Raw genomic sequence first — 22,890 nt, 5'->3', positions numbered from 1 at the left:
GGAAGTCAACTGTGTGTGACCGTTTCTGACTCCCGCAGTGAGTGAGCTGGGGTGACAGGATCCGGTATCTGTACTGGGTGGGATAGAGCCTCACTCGGCAAGTAGGAGCCGGGTAGAAGAAAGGAGCCCCCGGTTTCAGGTGTGCTTGCCTGGAATAAAGAATTTGCAGCACAGAGCTGGAGGGGGTGAGAAACGCTGGTGGCCTGCACCCCCTGAGCAGAAGCTGGGGCCCTAGACTGAGAGCTGGGGAGGGGAGCGGGACGCCTGCTGGGAGTAGACACCCGTCACACTGAATTGGGAGAAGGGCGTAGGAGGGAAGCAAGCTGTGGTTCAGATGCCACAGACTGGCTGGTCTTTCCAAGATCTAGATTTTTTTGAATAAATGTTTCTCCATTTGCTGTATGCCATTAGGAGAATTTCCAGAAACTGTCAGTGTTTTGTTTTTATGATTTTCACCAGTCAATGGGGAGAGGGTCTGCTGAGCTCCTCACATAGCTGGTTCAGAAGTGTGCCCCTCTCCCTCCCCCCAGCCACCAAGAGAATTAGTTTTAACCCCCAAAGCAAAAGTTGTGGGAGCCAGAACATTTTTACCCCAAGACTGTATGGTAACTAGTGTGTAGTTGGGAATTTAGTGTTACTGAACCTTAACACATACGGTCTTCCTATAATCAAATTGTTCAGAGTGGTATTTTTAAGTGAGATAAATATTTCTAGAGAATAATTCTAAAACAGCTGAAAATTTATATGGTTGTAAATCAGAGAAATAATAAAGCAGGAAATATGTCAGAGTCTTTTTGCCTTTTAAATATGTATCTGAAAGCATTGCTAAGTGTAGGAGGTGTATTTATATTTATCTTTCTGTTTTGTTGTTGTTGTGTAGGTTTTGTCAGGTTTTTAGAAGGCTATTATATTGTGTTAATAACCAAAAGGAGGAAGATGGCAGATATTGGAGGTCATGCAATATATAAGATTGAAGATACAAATATGATCTATATACCCAATGATTCTGTACGGATTAGTCATCCTGATGAAGCTAGGTATGTACTGGTGCGAACTGCTGTTTTTGTATCTATAGACCAATTGAAAAGCAAAATATAGTCAATAGATTATAAATCTTAAAATGTAAATACTGGCTCAGAATGCTACAGCTTTTGTTCAAGAGCTATTGAAGACCCATGGTAATTGATTTGGGCAAGAATCAATAATGGCTGCTAAAGCCATTAAGTGAGAGGTTATTGTTGACCTACTGTACTTCATGAATATCTCAACATACTGTACTTTGTGAATATTTTTTATTATTTACAAAGAGAAAAAAATGACAAACATACTTAACCAAATGGTCAAACTTGGCATCACCAGTAATGAGACAAAACTGACATTATTTGCCTCTTAATATGAAGCAGTGGGAAGGACACCAAGAGCCTGTGTAGTTTTCTTACTAAAATTATTTAAATTGAATCTAAGCATGATAAAAATATTTAAATTGGATAATAAAATAATCAGACAAATCCATATGTGGGACTTCCTGTAAGACAGCTGGCCCAGACCCTTCAGGAATGTCAGTGTTGTGAAATACAGGAAGAGCCAGAGGGTTAGATTTTAGAATAACCATGGCAAGTGCAGCACTTGAATTTCTGTTGGATCCTGGATTAAAATATGTGCACAGTGTGTACACACACAGGCACAGAGCTGTAAAGGACTTTACTGGAATGGTTTTATATAAACTATACACTAGGGGGTATTGGATCAGTGTTAAATTTTGGGTATATAGTGACATTGTGGTTATTTAGGAGATTGTCCTTGTTCATAATAGATACATAATATTAAGATAAATAATATTTAGGACTGTCATCATGTCTGGTTCTTACTGTAAATGGTTTAGAAAAATAAAATGTACTTGTGTATTTAAAGAGAGAGGATGTATGTATGTATAAGGAGAAATATTTAACAGTGAATTCAGGTGAAGGACATACTGCTATTCATTATACTATTTCCTCCCACCCCAATTTTTCTATGCATTTGAAAGCTTCAAAAAGTTGTTTGGGGAAATTATTGGAACCTGGGGCGTATGGGGAAAGACTGTTAATAAATAATAAATTGATAGAGAAAATGCTAGAATTGGTTTGATATTATAAAGGCTCAAAATGGAACAAAGTTAGCATGTTTATAAGTTTTTAGGGAAAATAGCGGCTTAGGTTTTAATTACACTTTGTATGTTTATAGTGTTGTTCTAGAACATGAACCAGAATTTAAAGGTGATGTGGTTTTCTTGCTTAAAACCTTGTTAGATAGTGGTTTTCTGAAACTTTGTGACACTATCCTTGATGTTTGGAAGTGGGGTAAAAAACAATTTATAAAGTTGAATTTTGTCTTATATTAACTGAAAAAAATTATATCTTATGTAGTTTACTGTCATTTTCCCCCAGTTTTATTGAGATAAAATTGACATATACCACTGTGTAAGTTTAAGGTGTTCAGCATAATGATTTGACTTATGTATATTGTGAAATGATGACCACAATGTAGTTAGCATCCATCATCTCATAAAGACACAATAAAAAGAAGAACATTTTTTTTTCCTGTGATGAGAACTTTTAGGATCTACTCTCTTAACTTTCATATATATTATAGCAGCAGTAACTGTAGTCTTCATATTGTTAACTATAGTAATCATTTTTTTAAGGTATCTACGAATATTCCAAAATGTGGACCTATCCAGCAATTTTTACTTTAGGTAAGTTTGAGCTTATTTTTACTCTGTCAGTCTCTTAAATGTTTATATTATTTCCTACAGGGTAAAAAGAGAATCAGAGAACACAGTAGTACTTTGATTATTCTTTTTAAAAAAAATAGCCAAATCTTTTCATCTGAAACAATATAAATACAAGTATTCTTCCTTTTAAAAATCTAATTTTTGAAATTTTGAATGGATAAATTAAATGGTAATTATTCTTACTATGCAAAATCTTTTCATTATGATTTTAAAGAAATACTTTTATTTTGTATTTTTTTTAAGTTTCAAGATATTTATACTTCTGAATTTTTCAATATTGTCATCATATCTGAAACAGGAAATTTTAAAATTCTTGCATCCTTTATTCAAATGAGAATGGCAATAATAATTTAAAATTATACACTGATCTTTTATTTTGTACAGAAGAGCAAATTAGAGATTGAAGAAATTAAATTACTTACTCCTGTAGGACTGGCAAGAAGCACTCTATTAAAAGTAATTATTGCCAGTTCTCAAATACACATTTTCATCTAGCACACCAAATAGAAAATGTCACAAGGTACTAAATCTAGAGATTAGCACATAAACACACAGTTGTTGAATTAATTAAAGGCCAAACTCTAAAACATTAACAAAACAAATATTGAAAATCCTGTCCATTTCTTCAAACTTTTTAAAAATTTTTATTGGCGTTTAGTTGATCTACCATATTGTATGTGTTTCTGCTGTACAGCAGCGCGAGTCAGCTGTATGGGGGGAGGGGATATATGTATCTACTCTTTTTTTTAAGGTTCTTTTTCCATATAGGCCATTACAGAGAATTGGTCACAGATATAGAAAACAAACTTATGTTGCTAAGGTTAAGTGAGGAGAGGAATAAATTAGGAGATTGGAATTGACATGCACACACTATTATATGTAAAATAGACAACTAATAAGGACTTACTGTATAGCACAGGGATCTCTACTCAATACACTGTAATGGCTTATTTTGTAATTTTGAATTACAAAAATTAAATCTGCATTGTCTATATAGAGGGAGGTGGGAGGGGGATTCAGGGTTTGGGGGGACACATGTATACCTGTGGTTGGTTCATGTCAATGAATGGCAAGAAGCATCACAATATTGTAAAGTAATTATCCTCCAATTAAATAACATTTTTAAAAGTTTATATATAGAGTTGTAACCATTTCACAGTTTTCAGTTAACAGTCTAGTAAAAATTAGGTAAAAATAAACTCAAAATAGGGAGAACTTTTGCAGTACCAACATATTGTTGTTGGCATTGTAAATTAATAATTTTCCTGGAGAGGAATGAAGCATCAAGTATGTATGAAAATATATCTGAAGAAAATAAATCAGGAGGGAAAATATTAGTCCCTGTTTGTAAAGGCACTAGCTGTACAGATAGCTTCTCTATCATGGCCCAAACAAGCAAACCAACCAATGCAGGGACAACCCAAATATGGTGAATTGAAAAATAAGCAAGTGAATTATAGCAGAGCATCCTGAGAGAGCGTTATACCATCACTGAAGTGACCACTATGTAGGCTAGGTATACAGCAAGTTCTTGTGCTGCATGGAAAATTCTGTCACTTACAATGTCCAAAGTAAAATGTAGAACACACAATTGCATATATCAATGGACTTGGGTCATAAGACTAAGAAGAGGACCCAGAGTGTTGTAGCTGTTGGCATTATGTACTGTTAGGGTGCTTTGCATTGTTTTAAGTTTATTTTTAAACTCTTAATATAATTAAACATTTATTTATTTATGAAATAAAGAAAAGCATGTACTATGTAGAGTGGATTATGTCTTCATGATGTGAAACTGAAGAAAGTTAATTAATTTAGCAATAGTATAGTGAAGGGCTTCTAAAGAAATAATTTTCACTTCCACGAATGTTTATTGAAAGTGTATTTCCATTGTAGTTGTCTCCATCATTTGCTTTTCAGCCTTTATTGCTGAATTGTTTATAGTCTTTCTGAGGTACTACTGAAGCTCAGTGGAGCTGAGCTGTTAGGGGTGATTTCTCCTTCAGGGTTTTCAAGTTCATCTGCATTCTCATACTGAGTTCTTCTCAAGTTATTCCACAAGTAAAAAAATATGAGGTTAAAGACTTTTAAAAAGGTTATATTACATCCTTAAGGTTCAGCTAGGATAAATCAGTTGTCTTAAATAGGAAAAGTTGATTGTTAAAAGTAAAAGCCCAGTTTCTCACCCTGCCCCCAGCTTTATTGAGATATTAATGACATCTGTAAGTTTAAGTCATACAATGTCATGGTTAGATACATGGACGTAGTGCAGAATGATTACCACAGCGTTGGTTAACAACTTCATCCCAAAACATAGTTGTGATTTCGTGTGTGTGTACTGATAACACTTGATTTACTCCCTTAACACATTTCAAGCACATAATTCAGTATTGTTAATTACAGTTACCGTGCTGTGCATTAGATAACCAGATCTTATTTATCTTATGGCTGAGAGTTTGTACTCTTTGACCGATAGTTCTCCATTTCCCCCAGCCACTGTCAACTACCATTTTTTAAATATACCCTACATTTTATTTATCTGTTCCTTTGTTAATTTATTAATCTGTTCATTTGTGGTTGTTGCCACATCTGGGTATTTTGATAAATTCTGCAGTGGGCATGGGGGTGCAGATAGCTCTTTGAGATGGTGATCTTTTTTCTTTTGGATATATAACCAGAAATGGGATTTCCGGATCAAATGGTAGTTCTGTTTTTAATTTTTAAGGAACTGCTATTTTATTTTCCATAATGGCTACACCAATTTATGTTCCCACCAGCAGTGCAAAGAGTTCTCTTTTCTCTACCTCCTTGCCAATCCTGCCGTTTCTTGTTTTAATAATAGCCATTCTAATAGGTATGAAGTGACATCTCATTGTTGTCTTGATTTGCATTTCCCAATGTGGTGGTGAGCATCTTTTCATGCATTTTTTTGGCTATTTGTATGTCTTCTTCGGGGAAATGTCTATTCAAGTCATTTGCCCATTTTAAAATTGGATTATTTGTTTGTGGTTGAGTTGTATGAGTTCCTTATGTATTTTGGCTGTCAGCCCATTAACAGTTAGATGGTTTGCAAGTATTTTCTCCCATTCAGAAAGTTGCCTTTTTATTTTGCTCGCTCTTTCTCTGTGCAAAGGTTTTTATTTTGATGTTTCATTTGTTTGTTTCTGCTTTTGTTGCTTACACTTTTGGTGTCATGTCCAAAAATAATATTTGTGAAGACCAATGTCAAGGAGCTTTTCCCTGTGTTTTCTTTTATTAGTTTATAGTTTCAGGTCTTACATTTAAGTCTTTAATCCATTTTGAGTGAATTTTTGTGAGTGGTGTAAGACAGGGGTCCAGTTTCATTCTTCTGCAGGTGGTTGTCCAGTTTTCCTAACACGTTTATTGAAGAGACTATCCTTTCTCCATTTGTCTTTTGGAAAACAGGTTGTCAGTCACTCAGTTGTGTCCAACTCTTTGAGACCCCATGGACTGTAGCCCGCCAGGCTACACTGTTCATGGGATTCTCCAGGCAAGAATACTGGAACAAGTGGCCATTCCCTTCTCCAGGGGATCTTGCCAACCCAGGGATCAAACCCGGGTCTCCTGCATTGTACTACAGGTGGATTCCTTACTGTCTGAGCCACCAGGGAAGCCCATCCTTCCTCCACTCATCGCTTTGGCTCCCTGGTCAAATATTAGTTGACTGTATCTGAGTGGTTTTATTTCAGGGCTCTCAATTCTGTTCCATTGCTCTAGGTATCTTTTTTTTTTTTTTTAATCTTGGTAACATGCTGTTTTGTTGCTATAACTTTGTAATGAAGTTTGAAATCAGGAAGTTTGATGCCTCCAGCTTTGTTCTTCTTTCTTAAGGGTGCTTTGACTATTAGGAGTCTTCTGTGGTTCCATACAAATTTTAGAATTGTTTTTTTCTATTCCTGTGGAAAATGGAATTTTGATACAGATTGTATTGAATCTGTAGATGGCTTTGGGTAGTATGGTTACTTAGACAGTGTTAATTCTTCTGTTTCATGAACACTGGGTTTCTCTTGCGGCTCAGATAGTAAGGAATCCGTCTGGAATGCAGAAGATCTCAGTTCGATCCCTGGGTTGGGAAGATCCCCTGGAGAAGGGAAAGGCTACCCACTCTGGTATTCTGGCCTGGAGAATTCCATGGACTATATAGTCCATGGAGTACAAAGAGTTGGACACGGCTGAGCAACTCCCACTCACTCTGTGAACACTGGATATCTTTCCATTTATTTGTGTCTTATTCATTTATTTTATTCATGTCTTTTAATTTTCAGTATACAGATCTTTTACCTCTTTGGTTAAGTTTATTCCTAAGGTTTTTTTATGCTCTTGTATATGGGATTGAGAAATCAACTTCTTAATACATTTTATCTCTCTGAGATCAGATGCTAATAAAATTAATGGCTCTATCAAACAAATGTGGTACATTTAAATTTAACAGAGTAAATAAAAATCAATTTCAGATTATATTAATAAACTAAAGAAATAATAATGTGTGAGAATCTCTGAAGTTGTAACCATTTTAAAGTATGACAATAATACTTTCAAATTTGTATAACTTAAGAAATTCTAGATACTGTCTGAAATTCTGTGCTAAAAATATATAGCTTAAGATACTTATAAAAGTTGCTGATTTTGTGCAAATTTTATTTGCACAGACTGTTATAATTTTTTTAATGACGTGCTTCTCAAACATGTTTCACTCTAGTGGCTTGTGTTATTTGCTTATTCTTATTTTATTACTAAATAAGTTATGGTGCCACCATTAGTAATTAATATAATTATTTTCATTCATAGGTAAACTAGAGTACAGACCTTGTATCATACTATTAGAGTAGATATTATAGCATTTTTAATAGTCCATTCAGATACATATAAAAGTATGACTTTGTTATACAAGACTATGAAGTTAGATTAATTTCAGTGTGAAGCACAAAGTGCATATGCAAATCAGTGAATGTAGGTTACTAACATTTTATTGTGTTTTTCTAGTTATGCAAATGCCTAAGTCATGTAATGATTTTTAAATTTCCAATTATATTCATGATTTACTATGTTTAAGGTGCTTATTTGAACAACATTGCTTCTGTTGTTGGTGCTAACTAATTCAGTTCATAATTAGGTGCTAACTAATTTAGTTCATAGGTTTTAATTCCTTCTGGGAGCCAAGATTATGAAATATGTTTTGCTTTTCTAATTCTTATTAAGCTTTCCCTTCTCAGTTACAGCTATGATTTGTCCCACTCACTTCAATATAATCTCACAGTCTTGCGAATGCCCCTGGAGATGTTAAAGTCAGAAACCACCCAGACTCGCCAGGAGAGTTTTGACATCTTTGAAGATGAAGGATTGATTACACAGGGTGGAAACGGTAGGTGGTTTTCAGTACATCCAATATATGTTAATATGACATCTATGAAACGGCATCTCATTAAATTCACTCACATTTCCTTCACATTTCTCCTTTCCTATTTGCTGTTTGTCCTTTCATGAAGTTGCTTCAGATATATGAATTCATATAAATGAATTCATTTTTATAGAGATCATGGTGGTGCTTTAGTCGCTAAGTTGCATCTGACTCTTGCAACTCCATGGATTGTAGCCTGCCAGGCTCCACTGTCCATGGGATTCTCCAGGCAAGAATACCTGAGTGGCTTGTCGTTTCCTTCTCCAGGGGATCTTCAATTCCCGACCTAGGAATTGAACCCGGGTCTCCTGCATTGCAGACAGATTGTTTACTGCCTGAGCTACGAGGGAAGTCCAGAGATCATGTATCACCAAATTGATTTCATTTGTGGGCAAGCCAGAAAATTGTATGCTGATGTTTTCTAGCAAAATTTCATGTACCTTTTATGGAATACATTCAACTTTAGTCTTTGGCTGGAGAATTTTCTTTTTAAATATTGAAGAATACACACCACCACCTATTTTTCTTCATAGAGACCAATTGTGTATGAGTTGAATTGTAGAAAAAAGTTACCCTGGGTTGCCTGTTGCAGCCTAGACATTTATGTATCATATCTCTAATACTCATAAAAAACTACTCAGTAGGTGTAATGCTGCTTTCAAATAAATAAAGGCTAAGTAGGAGGCCGAGACCTAGAGGTCAAGATCACAAGGCCAGTGTCCAGAGGAACCCTTGCAGAAGATCAGAGGCTGTTCTGACTTTGACTGGTCTCAGCCTGACCCACCAGTCCCTCCTACAGCCTGCTTCTGTCAGGACTGTTGTGGGGTTACTGCAGGACCTATGTGTGACTAGCCTAGAGTGACCCTGGGGATCTGGGACTAACCAGCCACACAGCAGAAGGGGTACCTTTATCCCTAGATTTAGGGATTGGTCTAGCACTCTAAGGCCAGAGACATTGCCAGAGTGAATGTTGTGAAGGCATTGCTTCAGATGTAAAGTCAAGAGAGTTTAGCTGAATTGGCCTTACTGTGGAAACAAAAAGTCAGTAGTGTCTTTGGGTCCCTTCCTCAGTGCCACTTCTGTGACAGTGATGAAGATGTGGGTGCAGAGGTCGAAGGTAAGTTCCAGAAGGTTTGTCCTTGCAGGACACTCAGGAAGAGGCTGTGCTCTGTTAGCCTTTTGCCAGAAGTTCTGGTCCACTCTAAGAAGACTGAGACTTACTTCAACTGAATGCCATCTCTGTTAATTGCCTTTGACTCTTGTTCATTTATTAGATTGACTATCACTTGAACTAAAGCAAAACCCTGTGCACCCTCCCTGCCCCAAAACGTCTAGATCACAGAAATTTGCTGTGGTCCATCTGAATTGTAATCTGTGCCCCTCGAGGCAGGTGGAGGATAAGATAATGTGTACTTGAATATTTGTTACATCATTCCTTCTAAATATTGTGCTTAGTAATAGAAAAGCTAAAAGCATTAGTAAGTATGCACTGTGTGTCATCTCCCATTTGAATCTGAATATCCGTACTGAGATCTGAATTAAGACTCCAAAAGCTACCTAACTTTTTACTATCAGTCGAGCAGTTCTACTTGATAGATATGAATAAACTGTGTATTAGGTTTTTATGACTGCCGTAAGAAATTTCCACAAACTCAGTGACTTAAAACTATACACATTTATTATCTTACAGAAGTCAAAGTCCAAAAGAGATCTTGGTGGACTAGAGTTAGAGTGTTGGTAAGGCTCCATTTCTTTCTTGAGACCCTAAGGAAAAAGCCATTTCCTTGCCCTTTCCATCTTCAAAGCCAGCAATGGCTGGCGGAGGAGTGCCCACATGACATCACTCTGACACACTCACTGCTGTTCCCCTCTTTCACACACAATGCCCATGTGGTTACAGAGGGCCCTCTTGGACAATTCAGAAGAGTCTGCCCATCTTAATTAGCAACCTTAATTCCATCTGCAGCTTTAATTTCTGATTAGCAACCTTAATTCCATCTGCAGCTTTAATTTCTCATTGCCACGTGACATAACTTACTCATGGGTTCTGGTGATTAGAACATAGATATTTTTTCTATGGGGAAGGGACGCTACTACTACACAGGGGCAAACTGATAGGAAAGAGAAAGCGAGGGCAAAAGTTGTCTGTGTAGGTAGAAAAGGAAAATAATACATTTTTAAAAAAATCTCTAATGTGTCAGGCAGCATGTTAGTCACTTTGCATATATTATATTTTTTTAAAATCTGAATTATATCTCTGAGGTAAGTGGTATCATCATTTTACAGTTTAGAAAATTGAGGTTCTGAGATGTTATGTAACTTGCCAAAGGTCACAGAGCTGGTAAGTGACAAAGACAGGACTCCTATCCCTTATTCATGCTCAATGTAATGTCATTGAAGGGGCAGAGAAGGCTTACTTTTTATAAATAAAACCAAAGGGCATTTGTCATAGTGTATATAAACACTCTTAACATACATGTTTTGAGAAGAAAAATAGTATTGATTGTCTCTAAGCATAACTGTTACAATCTTTTAAGCCATTATCTTTTTACTTATTTCTTATTTTGTACTTTATATAAGTTTTGTAAAACTTATTGATATTTAGTAAATTAATCTGGATATCCTGAAATGATGCTTGATGAAATTAATTTTGTCATATCAAAAAAGCTTGATATAATAATAACTACCACTTACGGAATTATGAGTAAGACACGAGACTTGTTCTGAGCATTTCATGTGCATTATCAACTTGCCTTTACAACAGACACACAGAAGGGGCACACATGAGCAAATGGGGCACTGAAATAAGTGACCCGCTTGGCCACACCTGTCACCCTGCTGGCGAGGCAGAGCTCAGATGTGGACCCAGCAGTGTGACACCAGAGCCGTGCTCCCAGTCACTGCTCCTGCTGTCTGTCAGCCTCATTCGTGTATTTGTACGTGTGTGTCCTTAATTTCCCAGTGGTTTGCTTTTCTCTAGGTTAAAAACTCTCACAGATCAGAAAAATGTGTTTTTTCTTTACCTTTGTACAGAATCAGCACAGTGTTCTGAGCAATGAGATGAGTTATAGCCACTGAAAACAGCAGTGGTATTTATCAGACGTTTTGAAATTAAAAAACAAAAGTTTGCGAGCTTAAAAATGAATTGAATGTCCACCAATTTCCTTATCTTCCTGATACCAACTCTTATTTTTTCAGGTGTATTTGGGATCTCTAGTGAGCCTTACATGAAGTACGTGTGGAACGGCGAACTTCTAGATATAATTAAAAATAGTGTCCATCGTGACTGGCTGCTATACATTATTCATGGATTCTGTGGGCAGTCAAGTATCCTTTTTTAAAACATTAAGATACATATTATTTATGCTATAACAGTTTGTAGAAAGCTGTATATGAATTATAAGATCATTACAATTATCTGTGCACCCTGCAGATAGATTACAATGACGCATTCTGGGTGGTTGAAATACAAAGAGAAATGCAGATATATTATGTTTGCTGCTGCTGCTGCTGCTAAGTCGCTTCAGTCGTGTCTGACTCTGTGCGACCCCATAGACGGCAGCCCATCAGGCTCCCCTGTCCAGACAGGTAAATAACAAGAAAATGCTCTGGGCACAGAAAGTGCTGTAGGTAGTAAATGTCATTCTTACCTAAGAGCAGGAGCAGAATCGCTAACAGGTGGGGGGAATGGGGCCAGGCTCATAGGAAGAGTTGAACTTGGCTTGACTTGATCAAGAAGCAGGCCTCGGCAGTGGGACTGTGGGTTGGGGAAGCACCGTGAGTGTAGAGATGGAAAAGTTTATGGGAGGGGAGTGTACTTGTGGTTTGTGTATAAATGCCTGGGAGGTGCAATGGGGTGGGAAGGAGATGAGTTAGTGGGGAGTCAGACTGCCAATCACCAGATTACTTTGGTGGTCAGATGAAGGACTTTGGGTTTGGTGCTAGAATTTTTGAAAGTTTTTTTTCAAGAGGGTAACATACAAATTAGTACTTAGGAAGCTTGGGTGGGTAACCATTTTCAAAGTGTGTTGGTCACTCCATTATGTCCCACTATTTGTGACCCTGTGGACTGTAGCCCTCCAGGCTCCTCTGTCCATGGAATTCTCCAGGCAAGACTGGAGAGGATTGCCATTTCCTCCTGCAGCATATCTTCCCAACCCAGGGATCAAACCTGGGTCTCCTGCGTTGCTGGTAGATTCTTTACCATCTGATCCACCCTAGACCAAGAGACATGCATTAGGACAAGGTTGCAGTGGTTCAGGAGTAGAGTAATGAAGATCTGGATTGGGAAGAGTCATAATAGATTAAAGAGACATAGATTGAGCTTGGTGTTAAGCTGGTAAATCAATCTTATAAATATCATTTCTCGTTTTATTTGATTTCTAGGTATATTGAATATGTTCTTAGGAGGCTTCAGAAGGCAATGTTTACTTTTTAGAAGTGGTGTTAAGTTTCTTCCTGCCCCTTTTAGAGATCCTGAAGAACATTTGTGCACCTAGCATGCTTTCTGGTTGACAGTCTTCCTTGTATCTTAGGTTTGTTAAAAACTTAGAGGGAACACTTTAAAGGAGAGGTGGTTTTGAGACCACTGAGTGGATGGATGTGATTAACCAATAATGTGCTTTCTTGCACCAGAACATTGACAGGAGTGGAATCAGGGAGTCAAAGGGTAGAGTTGGAGAGGTTGGCCTTGGAGAAGACCTGATTTGCCTCCTTTGTGGCAAATGAAGGTGAGGAGAGGCTAGATGAAGATGCAGAGGACTTTTGGAATGAATTTGGTGAGATTTATGTGTTACATGTAAAATGGCTTGTTACCTTATACTCATTTTTAACCAGTGAGTGGTATTATCTGCTTGATCATTCACTGAATAATGAGATTTGACCCCAAATTACTATATATTTTTCCAAAAGTAGAATCAACCTGGAAAAAACACACGGTTTCCACCACCAAGGACTCTAAAGAGAAGGTGCTACAGTTTCTAAGGGCAGCTTCTAAAAAGTAATTCTAAACTGTCTTTTATTTCTTAAGAGCTAGCTCAGGCCTGGCATGTATTAAGTACAATAAATGGTTGTTTCTTTAAAGTAGTAAATAGCACCATAGATTATAATTTTAAAGCTCATTAGTTGAACTGATGAATCCAGTCTTCCAGTTAACAAGCATTTAATGAATTCTGGAATCTATATGATGGTAACAGTCATTGCTGTTTATTGAACATTTGCTATAAGCCAGGCACACATTGCACACAGTACCTAACCCAGTCTTCCCAACCACCTAATAAAATTGGTTACTTTTTTTTTTTTTGCACTTATACCATTTTACAGAAGATGAAACTGAGGTTCAGAAAGCTAACTGAGGTGACAATATTAGTTGAAACTTTATTTTGGTTAAACAGTTCCCAGTGTTCAGTTTCGCAGTTAGGTGACAAATTTGGGTGCTCTCACGGTATTACTACTAACTCCATTCCCTCAGAATTAGCTATTGCTTCATAATTTAAGCACCCTGTTAATGGAGAGGTGCTCAGTTTGATAGGTGTGTGGTCTCTGAAGAACGAAGAGGGATTAGTTGTACCTCTTACATTCTTACCTGGCTGCAAGGAGGGACCACAGGTCTTCCCTTGACCAATAACCCTACTGGTTACCATTTCCTCTGAAATTCATGGAAACCACTCTTTAGTGAGGTTCAGTTTTGCCTTAATACCTGCATACTTTGAAAGAGCAGTTAGACCCAGTGCTGTTGCGTTTCTTGGGTGGAGCTTTTTGGTGTTCCTTAACCTACTGGACAAAATATATTTAACGTAGAATGATTATTTGGGTTGGGTGTGATGGTCATGAGTGCTAAACAGCTTTAACTAGATTTCTTAGAGCTGTTGATCTATGGACGACCTGTGTATGTCACTTTAATAGCTAGAAGATCCAGTAAGTTCGCTGGGACCCGTTTTCTCAAAAGAGGTGCAAACTGTGAGGTAAGATTGCTGCTGGCAATTTAACTTTTTATTTCAGCTCTGGTGACAGATAAAGCAAAGTGGAGTTTTAGAAGGTGGACTGTTAGTTTGGGACATTATCAAGAGAATAATGAATCCTCTAGAGTCTCTGAAACTTGTGAGAAATATGACTAACATACAAATGTTCTGAAAAATCAGCTATCTTAGCGTTATGCAATGCCTTAGGGACTTATGAAATGTCTAATGTTTTGGAGGATGAGCCATTTCTGTAATAGATTTTAAAATGCAGTACATATTTAGTGGAGAGACTAAAATAGCAAAGCACCTTTACCCAAGGAATAAATGGAGGGGCGCGCTCTTTGGAAAAGCATCCTTGATGAGAAAACTGAGTAAAGCAAGGCCTGGAAACCCTTTACCCACTTCCCCCTGCTTTAATTTGGCCCAAGACAGACTCCTTCCGTTCATCCCTAGAAAAAACCCAACATATTCATCTACTGTTCTGCCTTTGGTCATGTAGCATGCGTTGAGTGTTTCGTCTCTTTCTGCAACAGACAACTGGAGTCTTACACAGATGTGTGATCGAGTAGATAGACTGAGCGAGACATTGGGTTTTGATCCTGCCTTAATATAGCAACCTTTGTTCTTAAAATCATGTCAACAGTGAACATAGTTATAACTGTCGCTTTAAGAAAAAAAGTGTACCCATCTGAATGCAGAGTTCCAAAGAATAGCAAGGAGAAATAAGAAAGCCTTCCTCAGCGATCAATGCAAAGAAATAGAGGAAAACAATAGAATGGGAAAAACTAGAGATCTCTTCAAGAAAATTAGAGATACCAAGGGAGCATTTCATGCAGAGGTAGGCACAATAAAGGACAGAAATGGTATGGACCTAACAGAAGCAGAAGATATTAGGAAGAGGTGGCAAGAATACACAGAAGAACTATACAAAAGAGGTCTTAATGACCCAGAAAACCACAGTGGTGTGATCACTCAGCTAGAGCCAGACATCTTAGAGTGTGAAATCAAGTAGGCCTTAAGAAGCATTACTATGAACAAAATTAGTGAAGGTGATGGAATTCGAGCTGAGCTATTTCAAATCTTAAAAGATGTTGCTGTTAAAGTGCTGCACTCAATATGCCAGCAAATTAAGTAAACTCAGTGGTGGCCCCAGGACTGAAAAAGATCAATTTTCATCCCAGTTGCAAAGAACGTTCAAACTGCTGTACAGTTGCACTCATTTCACATGATAGCAAAGTAATGCTCAAAATGCTCCAAGCAAGGCTTCAGCAGTACATGAACTAAGAACTTCCAGATGTTCAAGCTGGATTTAGAAAAGGCAGTGAAACAGAGATCAAATTGCCAACATCCTTTGGATCATAGAAAAAGCAAGAGAATTGCAGGAAAACATCTACTTAGGCTTCATTGACTATGCTGAGGCCTTTGATTGTGTGAATCACAACAAACTGGAAAATTGTTAAAGAGATGGGAATACCAGACCTCTTTACCTGCCTCCTATGAAACCTGTATTCAGGTCAAGAAGCAACAGTTAGAACCGGATATGGAACAACAGACTGGTTCCAAACTGGGAAAGGAGTACATCAAAGCTGTATATTGTCACCCTGCTTATTTAACTTATATGCAGAGTACATCATGCAAAATGCCAGGCTGGATGAAGCACAAGCTGAAATCAAGATTGTGGGAGAAATATCAATAACCACAGATATGCAGACGACACCGTCCTTATGGCAGAAAGCAAAGAGGAATTAAAGAGTCTCTCGATGAAAGTGAAAGAGGAGAGTGAAAAAGCTTGCTTAAAACTCAGTAGTCAAAACACTAAGATCATGGCATCTGGTCCCATCACTTCATGGCAAATAGATGGGGAAACAATGGAAACAGTGATAGACTTTATTTTCTTGGGTTCCAAAATCATTGCATATGGTGACTGCAGCCATGAAATTAAGAGATGCTTGCTCCTTAGAAGAAAAGCTATGACAAATCTAGATAGTGTGCTAAAAAGCAGAGACGTTATTTTGCCAAGAAAAGTCCATATAATCAAAGCTGTGGTTTTTCCAGTAGTCATGTATGGATGTGATAGTTGGGCTATTAAGAAAGCTGAGCGCCGAAGAATTGATGCTTTTGAACTGTGGTGTTGGAGAAGACTCTTGAGAGTACCCTGGACTGCAAGGAGATTAAGCCAGTCAATCCCAAAGGAAATCAGTCCTGCATATTCATTGGAAGACTGATGCTGAGGCTGAAACTCTAGTAGTTTGGCCACCTGATGTGAAGAAGTGACTCGTTGGAAAAGACCCTGATGCTGGGAAAGATTGAAGGCAGGAGCAGAAGGGGACAACAGAGGATGAGATGGTTGGATGACATCGCCAACTCAATGGACATGGGTTTGTGCAAGCTCCGGGAGCTGGTGATGGACAGGGAAGCCTGGCGAGCTGCAGTCCTTGGAGTCACAAAGAGTCTGATACGACTGAGCAACTGGACAAGAACAGAGTTTTGCAGCTCTGTTATGTAGTTTTGGATATATCAAGGGTAATTAAACAGGCACGTTATTAATGCCTCTAAAATTATTCTTTGTTATATCCTCGTATACTTTATAAGTAAAGCTGTGTCAAGGTTTTTTTTTTCTTCTGTCCATCAGGCATTTTATTTGAATCTTACTTTTTGTCCTTTCATTCCTCCTTGGTCTTCAGAATTGAATTTTTATATTTCACTGGTCTTACTAATCTCCTGTAATATCTTGTAATTGTTTTCCTTTTCTCTCCTTCTCTGCACTCTATTACCTGTATTATTAGCTATTTAATTTGATTTTTCCCTCATCTGTTCTCTGCTATTTTTAATTGCCTTCCTTTATTGCATCTTAATGATTTTCCTTTTTTAATATGTGCATCAAATATTGATCAGCACTTACCTCTTTTAAAATATCCTAAGAATAGGAATTGGGGTGGGGTGCCATTGCCTAAGAATAGGAATTATATTTTCATTCTGTACTTGACATTTTTTCCATGAAAAAAATTCTGAGAATATAAAACACCTGTAAATGCACGTTTCTTTCCAGGGTGATGTTGCAAATGAAGTGGAAACTGAACAAATACTCTGCGATGCTTCTGTCATGTCTTTTACTGCAGGAAGTTATTCTTCTTATGTACAAGTTAGAGGATCAGTTCCCTTATACTGGTCACAGGACATTTCAACTATGATGCCTAAGCCACCTATTACATGTGAGTGGAACAGTCTTTTCAATAGTAACTCTCCTTTACCCACATTAGAGAGTAAACTGCTGCCCACAGAAATTTCATACAAGCATGGAGTTTTAGTACTGAAAAGTAGATAATTTAGAATCAGGACTACTGACATTTTTTATGCAACAACTTTATATACATTTATTTTTAGTTTTGGCCACTAGAAAATTATTTATATTTTAAAATATGTAAATATAATTAATCATATTCAGAAATGTAAGAATCATTCGAATTCAATAAATATATGAAGAATGATACACTTAAGAGGAATTTGAGACATGAAATTACCAGAGGATCAATTGAGTTACATTTCTATAAACATTATAAAGTGAAACAAGACCCTGTGCTGCTTTTATTCTTGCTGTATAATTTTCATTCTGGTACTGATTTGTTTTTTCTTCCTAGTGGATCAGGCAGATCCATTTGCCCACGTGGCTGCCCTTCACTTTGACCAGATGCTTCAGAGGTTTGGCTCGCCCATCATCGTCTTGAATTTAGTGAAGGTATGACATGCTCTCTGTTTGGTTATGAAATTCGATCACAGTGGACAACATGAAGGGGCTTAACTAGCCTGCTTTAAAGGAGGAGAGGGTTGTGGGTTGATCGTGCTGTGATGACTCACTGTGTCTGAACTGTTTGAACCACTGTCCTTTGGCCTCAGAGTCCACGTGGCCTCTTCCCTGGGTAAGTTCAGAGACTCTGTGGTGGGTTTTCTAGGAAAGAGAGAAATGAGCATGTCTGTCTTCTAATATCCTGGGGTGAGCTAGGTATGGGTGAAATTCTGCCTCAGTTTCCAGGACATCTGGGAGAAGGAAGCATGGAGATCAAACACCCACAGGCTAGCCTTGATAGAGTAACTTACCTTGACAATCCAGAAGATCCGCTGGGCAAGATAATATGTGGTAATAGGATCTAAGGACTAAATTCAGAAATTGGGGTGCAGTTGTGGCTCAGGAATCGGTGGACAGAGTGGTGACCTGGTCTCATAATTCTGTGCTTCCATGTCAGAGTACACCGTCTGGTCAGCATGTCTTGTGTATATGAGCAGGCAGCCAGGTCAGAGCCTGGCGTGGAGGGTAGGAGACCAGGTAGGAAATTGTATCTGTGTCTGTTGCAGCCAGATGAAATGGAGGAATCTCATTCTGTGGCTAGGAAAACCCTGAGTGTGAAAAGCGAGTGTTTTACTTATTATGGCTATGGCAGGTGGCCAACACCTTCTAGTATCTGAGCTTATTCCGACAAGTTGGTTATAAGTATTTGTTGTTGTTGTTCAGTCATGTCTGACTCTTTGTGACCTCATGGACTGCAGCACACCAGGCTTCCCAGTCTTTCACTATCTCCCACAGTTTGCTCAAACTCAGGTCTGTTGAGTCAGTGATAGCATTCAATCATCTCTCCTCTGTCACCCCCTTCTCTGTCTTCAGTCTTTCCCAGCATCAGGGTCTTGTCCAAAAGTCAGCTCTTCATATCAGGTGGCCAAAGTATTGGAGCTTCAGGTTCAGTCCTTCCGATGAATATTCAGGACTGATTTCCTTCAGGATTGACTGGTTTGATCTCCTTTCTGTCCTAGGGACTCTCAAGAGTCTTCTTCAACACCACAGTTCAAAAGCATCAACTTTTCAGCGCTCAGCCTTCTTTATGGTCCAATTCTCACATCTATACATGATTACTGGAAAAACCATAGCTTTGAGTATTCAGACCTTTGTCAGCAAAGTGATGTCTCTGCTTTTTAATACACTTTCTAGGTTTGTCATAACTTTTCTTCCAAGGAACAAGCATCTTTTAATTTTATGGCTGATGTCACTGTCTGCAGTGATTTTGAAGCCCCCAAAGATTAAGTCTGTCACTGTTTCCATTTTTTCCCCATTTATTTGCCAAGAAGCGGTAAAGCGTCTGTCTACAATGTATGAGACCCGGGTTCGAGCCCTGAGTTGGGAAAATCCCCTGGAGAAGGAAATGGCAATCCACTCCAGTACTATTGCCTGGAAAATCCCATGGACAGAGGAGCCTGGTAGGCTACAGTCTATGGGGTCGCAAAGAGTCGGACATGACTGAGCGACTTCACTCTCTCACTCTCTCAATGGAACCAGATGCCATGATCTTAGTGTTTAGACTGTTGAGTTTTAAGTCAGCTTTTTTACTTTCGTCTTTCACCTTCATCAAGAGGCTCTTTAGTTCTTCTTTACTTTCTGCCATTAGGGTGGTGTCTTTTGCATATCTGAGGTTTTGATATTTCTCCTGGCCATCTTGATTACAGCTTCAGCTTCATTCAGCCTGGCATTTTGCATGATGTATTTTGCATAGACGTTAAATAAGCAGGATGACAATATACAGCCTTTACGTACTCCTTTCCTAGTTTGAAATTGGTTCTAACTGTTGCTTCTTAACCTACATACAGGTTTCTTAGGAGGCAGGCAGGGTGGTGTGGCATTCCCATCTCTTTAATATTTTCCACAGTTTGTTGTGACCCACACAGTCAAAGGCTTTGGCATAGTCAATAAAGCAGAGTAGATATTTTTCTGGAATTCCTTATTTTTCCTGTGATCTTCAGATGTTGGCAATTTGATCTCTGGTTCCTGTGCCTTTTCTAAATCCAGCTTTTACATTTGAAAGGTCTAGGTTCAGGTACTGTTGAAACCTAGCTTGAAGGATTTTGAGCATTACCTTACTAACATGTAAAATGAGTACAATTGTGTGGTAGTTTGAACATTCTTTGGCATTTTTCTTCTTTGGGTTTGGAATGAAAACTGACCTTTTCCAGTCCTGTGGGTACTGCTGGATTTTCCAAATTTGTTGGCATATTGAGTGCAGCACTTTAACAGCATCATCTTTTAGGATTTGAAATAACTCAGCTGGAATTCCATCACCTCCACTAGCTTTGTTCATAGTAATGTTTCATAAGGCCTGTTTGACTTTGCACTCCAGGATGTCTGGCTCTAGGTGAGTGATCACACCATCATGGTTTTCTGGGTCATTAAGAATTTTTTTGTGCAGCTCTTCTGTGTGTTTTATCATCTCTTCTTAATATCTTCTGCTTCTGTTTTATTCATGGTTTCTGTCCTTTATTGTGCCCATCTTTGCATAAAATGTTCCCTTGGTATCTCTAATTTTCTTGAGATAGCTGGTCTTTCCTATTCTGTTGTTTTCCTTTATTTCATTGTTCACTTAAGACTTTCATATCTCTCCTTGCTATTCTTGGAAACGCTGCATTCAGATGGGTATATCTTTCTTTTTCTCCTTTGCCTTTCACTTCTCTTCTCAGCTCTTTGTAAGGCCTCCTCAGACAACCATTTTGCCTTTTTGCATTTCTTTCTCTTGGTGATGGTTTTGGTCACCACCTCCTATACAATCTTATGTCCATAGTTTTGTCCATAGTTCTTTAGGCACTCTATCAGATCTAATCCCTTGAATCTATTTGTCACTTCTACTGTAAGTGATTTGATTTAAGTCATCCTTGAATGGCCCAGTGGTTTTCCCTACTTTCTTCAAGTCTGAATGTTGCAATAAGGAGCTCATGATCTGAGTCCTAGTCACCTCCCAGTCTTGTTTTTGCTGACTAAATGACCTGGATAACTGAGATCATTAATTATAATAAGCATAATTCAATTTAATTAGAAACCAAGGAACCCTATGCCAGTGAAGCCACTGTTTAACAGTTTCGAAGATTTCCCTTGTGCCAAGGCAATCATAAAAACAGTCCCTGCCTTCTCTGGGCTCACAGTCTTAACAGGAGATGGTAAAGTGAGGCAGAGGTACCAAGACAGGGTTACGATGCTGGGAGAGCTTATAGCAGGAGAGAAGTCTTCCTGAAGAAGTGATGAGTCAGTGCAATGCCTCTGAACAAAGAACTTTACAAGGCCAAGAGGAAAGAGAGCAGCAGGCACAAAGGCCCTGGGACAGGAGGGCATAAGGTGCGTTTGAGGAAGAAGAGGCCTCTCTGACTGGGTCTCAGAGAATTGGAAACAGGAGAGCCTGTTGTGAGAAGAGACTGGAGAGGTAGTTATGCCAGACTTGTAGAGCCTTGTAGGGTGTGTTAATGAGTCAGGTCTTATCCTGACTTTCCAAAACCATCGAAGGTTTTGTAGAGTTGAGAAGATGTTGATCAGATTTCTGTTTTGAGAAGATTATCCTGATCTCAGTGGATTGGTACAGACTAAAGTTGATGTTGGAAGACCCCATAGGCTGTTATAATTATCCAGAAAAGGGGTAACTGGCCGCAGCTAGGGTGGCGTGGCAGAGGTGGGGAGGAGTGCACACAGGCAGTAGAGCCAGTGATGAGCTGGGTCTGAGATGAGGGAGAGGGAGGGGTGAGACTTGACTCCCAGGTTTCTGGCCCACTCAGGTGAATGGGTGGTGATGTCAGGCACTGAGCCAGGGAACACAGACTGTCTGTGAGGGAAGGCAGTGAGTGCGGTTTGAATGTGTTGAGGTTTGAGATGGATGGAGTCCTGTCAAAGGAGATGGTAAGTAGGTGGTCGCTGTATGAGATGGAAGCTCAGGAGAGAGGTCTGGGCTGAGATGTGATATGATGGCCCATCTGAGTCCTGTCGATATTTGAAGACATGGGTGTGGAGAGGATGCCCAACTGAGGGTACCAAGAGAGAAGAGTGGCGAGCCTCTGGTCTTGACTTGAGAACCTCCAGCTCCTGATGTCCAGGTAGAACAGGCTGAATCCGTAAAGGTGTCAGAGGAGGGACAAATGGGAAAGTAGGAGGAAAACCAGGTGAGTGCTGTGCTCTGACAGCTAAGAGAAGGCCTGTTTCATGGGGAAGAAAGCAAGCAGTTGACCGTGGCAAAGGCTGCTGGCGGGCCAGGTAAGATGAAAACGGAAAATATGCTCATTCATGTTCCCAGCACCAGGGCACTGAGTGACCTGGACTGAGCTGCAGGAGGACTTTTTCCCTCAGTTCAGTTCAGTCGCTCAGTCGTGTCCGACTCTTTGCGACCCCATGGACTGCAACACGCAAGGCTTCCCTGTCCATCACCAACTCCTGGACCTTACTCAAGCTCATGTCCATCGAGTCGGTGATGCCATCCAACCATCTCATCCTCTGTTGTTACCTTCGTCTGCCTTCAGTCTTGCCCATTGTCAGGGTCCTTTCCAGTGAGTCAGGTCTTTGCATCAGGGGGCCAAAGTATTGGAGCTTCAGCCTCAGCATCAGTCCTTCCAATGAATATTCGGGACTGATTTCCCTTAGGATGGACTGGCTGGATCCTCACCTAGTGAGAAATGTGGAAGAGTTGGTGTTTTCATCTGGTTGTTGTTTCTTGAAGAGATCATGATGGGTTTTAAAGTGTTTGGGAAGGATCTATTTGAGATCCTTAAGGAGAGGAGAGAATATAGGAAAAAGAAGGGATGATCAGGGGCCTCATGTATTTGAGAGGAAAGGAATCTGAAACCTGGAGGGAGGAGTTATTTTAATGGGAGGACAGAATCATAAGGGTATGTGTATGTGTGTGTGTCAGAGGAGGAAGGTGATGAGGAGGGGAGCTGTGGACAGTGAGGCA

The 22,890-nt window shown here is 39.0% G+C and overlaps 1 protein-coding gene across 1 annotated transcript in view; it reads left to right on the top strand.

The window, feature by feature from the left end:
- Positions 1-22,890, top strand: part of FIG4 (FIG4 phosphoinositide 5-phosphatase) — a 187,941-nt gene that overhangs the window by 58,162 nt on the left and 106,889 nt on the right. The window contains exons 4-10 of the mRNA XM_040238513.1: positions 881-1,037; positions 2,684-2,734; positions 8,005-8,153; positions 11,388-11,516; positions 14,052-14,152; positions 17,199-17,361; positions 17,788-17,885. Of these exons, the coding sequence (XP_040094447.1) occupies positions 881-1,037; positions 2,684-2,734; positions 8,005-8,153; positions 11,388-11,516; positions 14,052-14,152; positions 17,199-17,361; positions 17,788-17,885 (848 nt within the window). The remainder of the gene's footprint in view (positions 1-880; positions 1,038-2,683; positions 2,735-8,004; positions 8,154-11,387; positions 11,517-14,051; positions 14,153-17,198; positions 17,362-17,787; positions 17,886-22,890) is intronic.

Source organism: Oryx dammah, unplaced genomic scaffold, assembly GCF_014754425.2.
Source record: "Oryx dammah isolate SB20612 unplaced genomic scaffold, SCBI_Odam_1.1 HiC_scaffold_4, whole genome shotgun sequence".
NCBI lineage: Eukaryota > Metazoa > Chordata > Mammalia > Artiodactyla > Bovidae > Oryx > Oryx dammah.
Note: the sequence above shows the minus strand (reverse complement) of the source record. Positions and strands in the feature narration are given on the sequence as shown.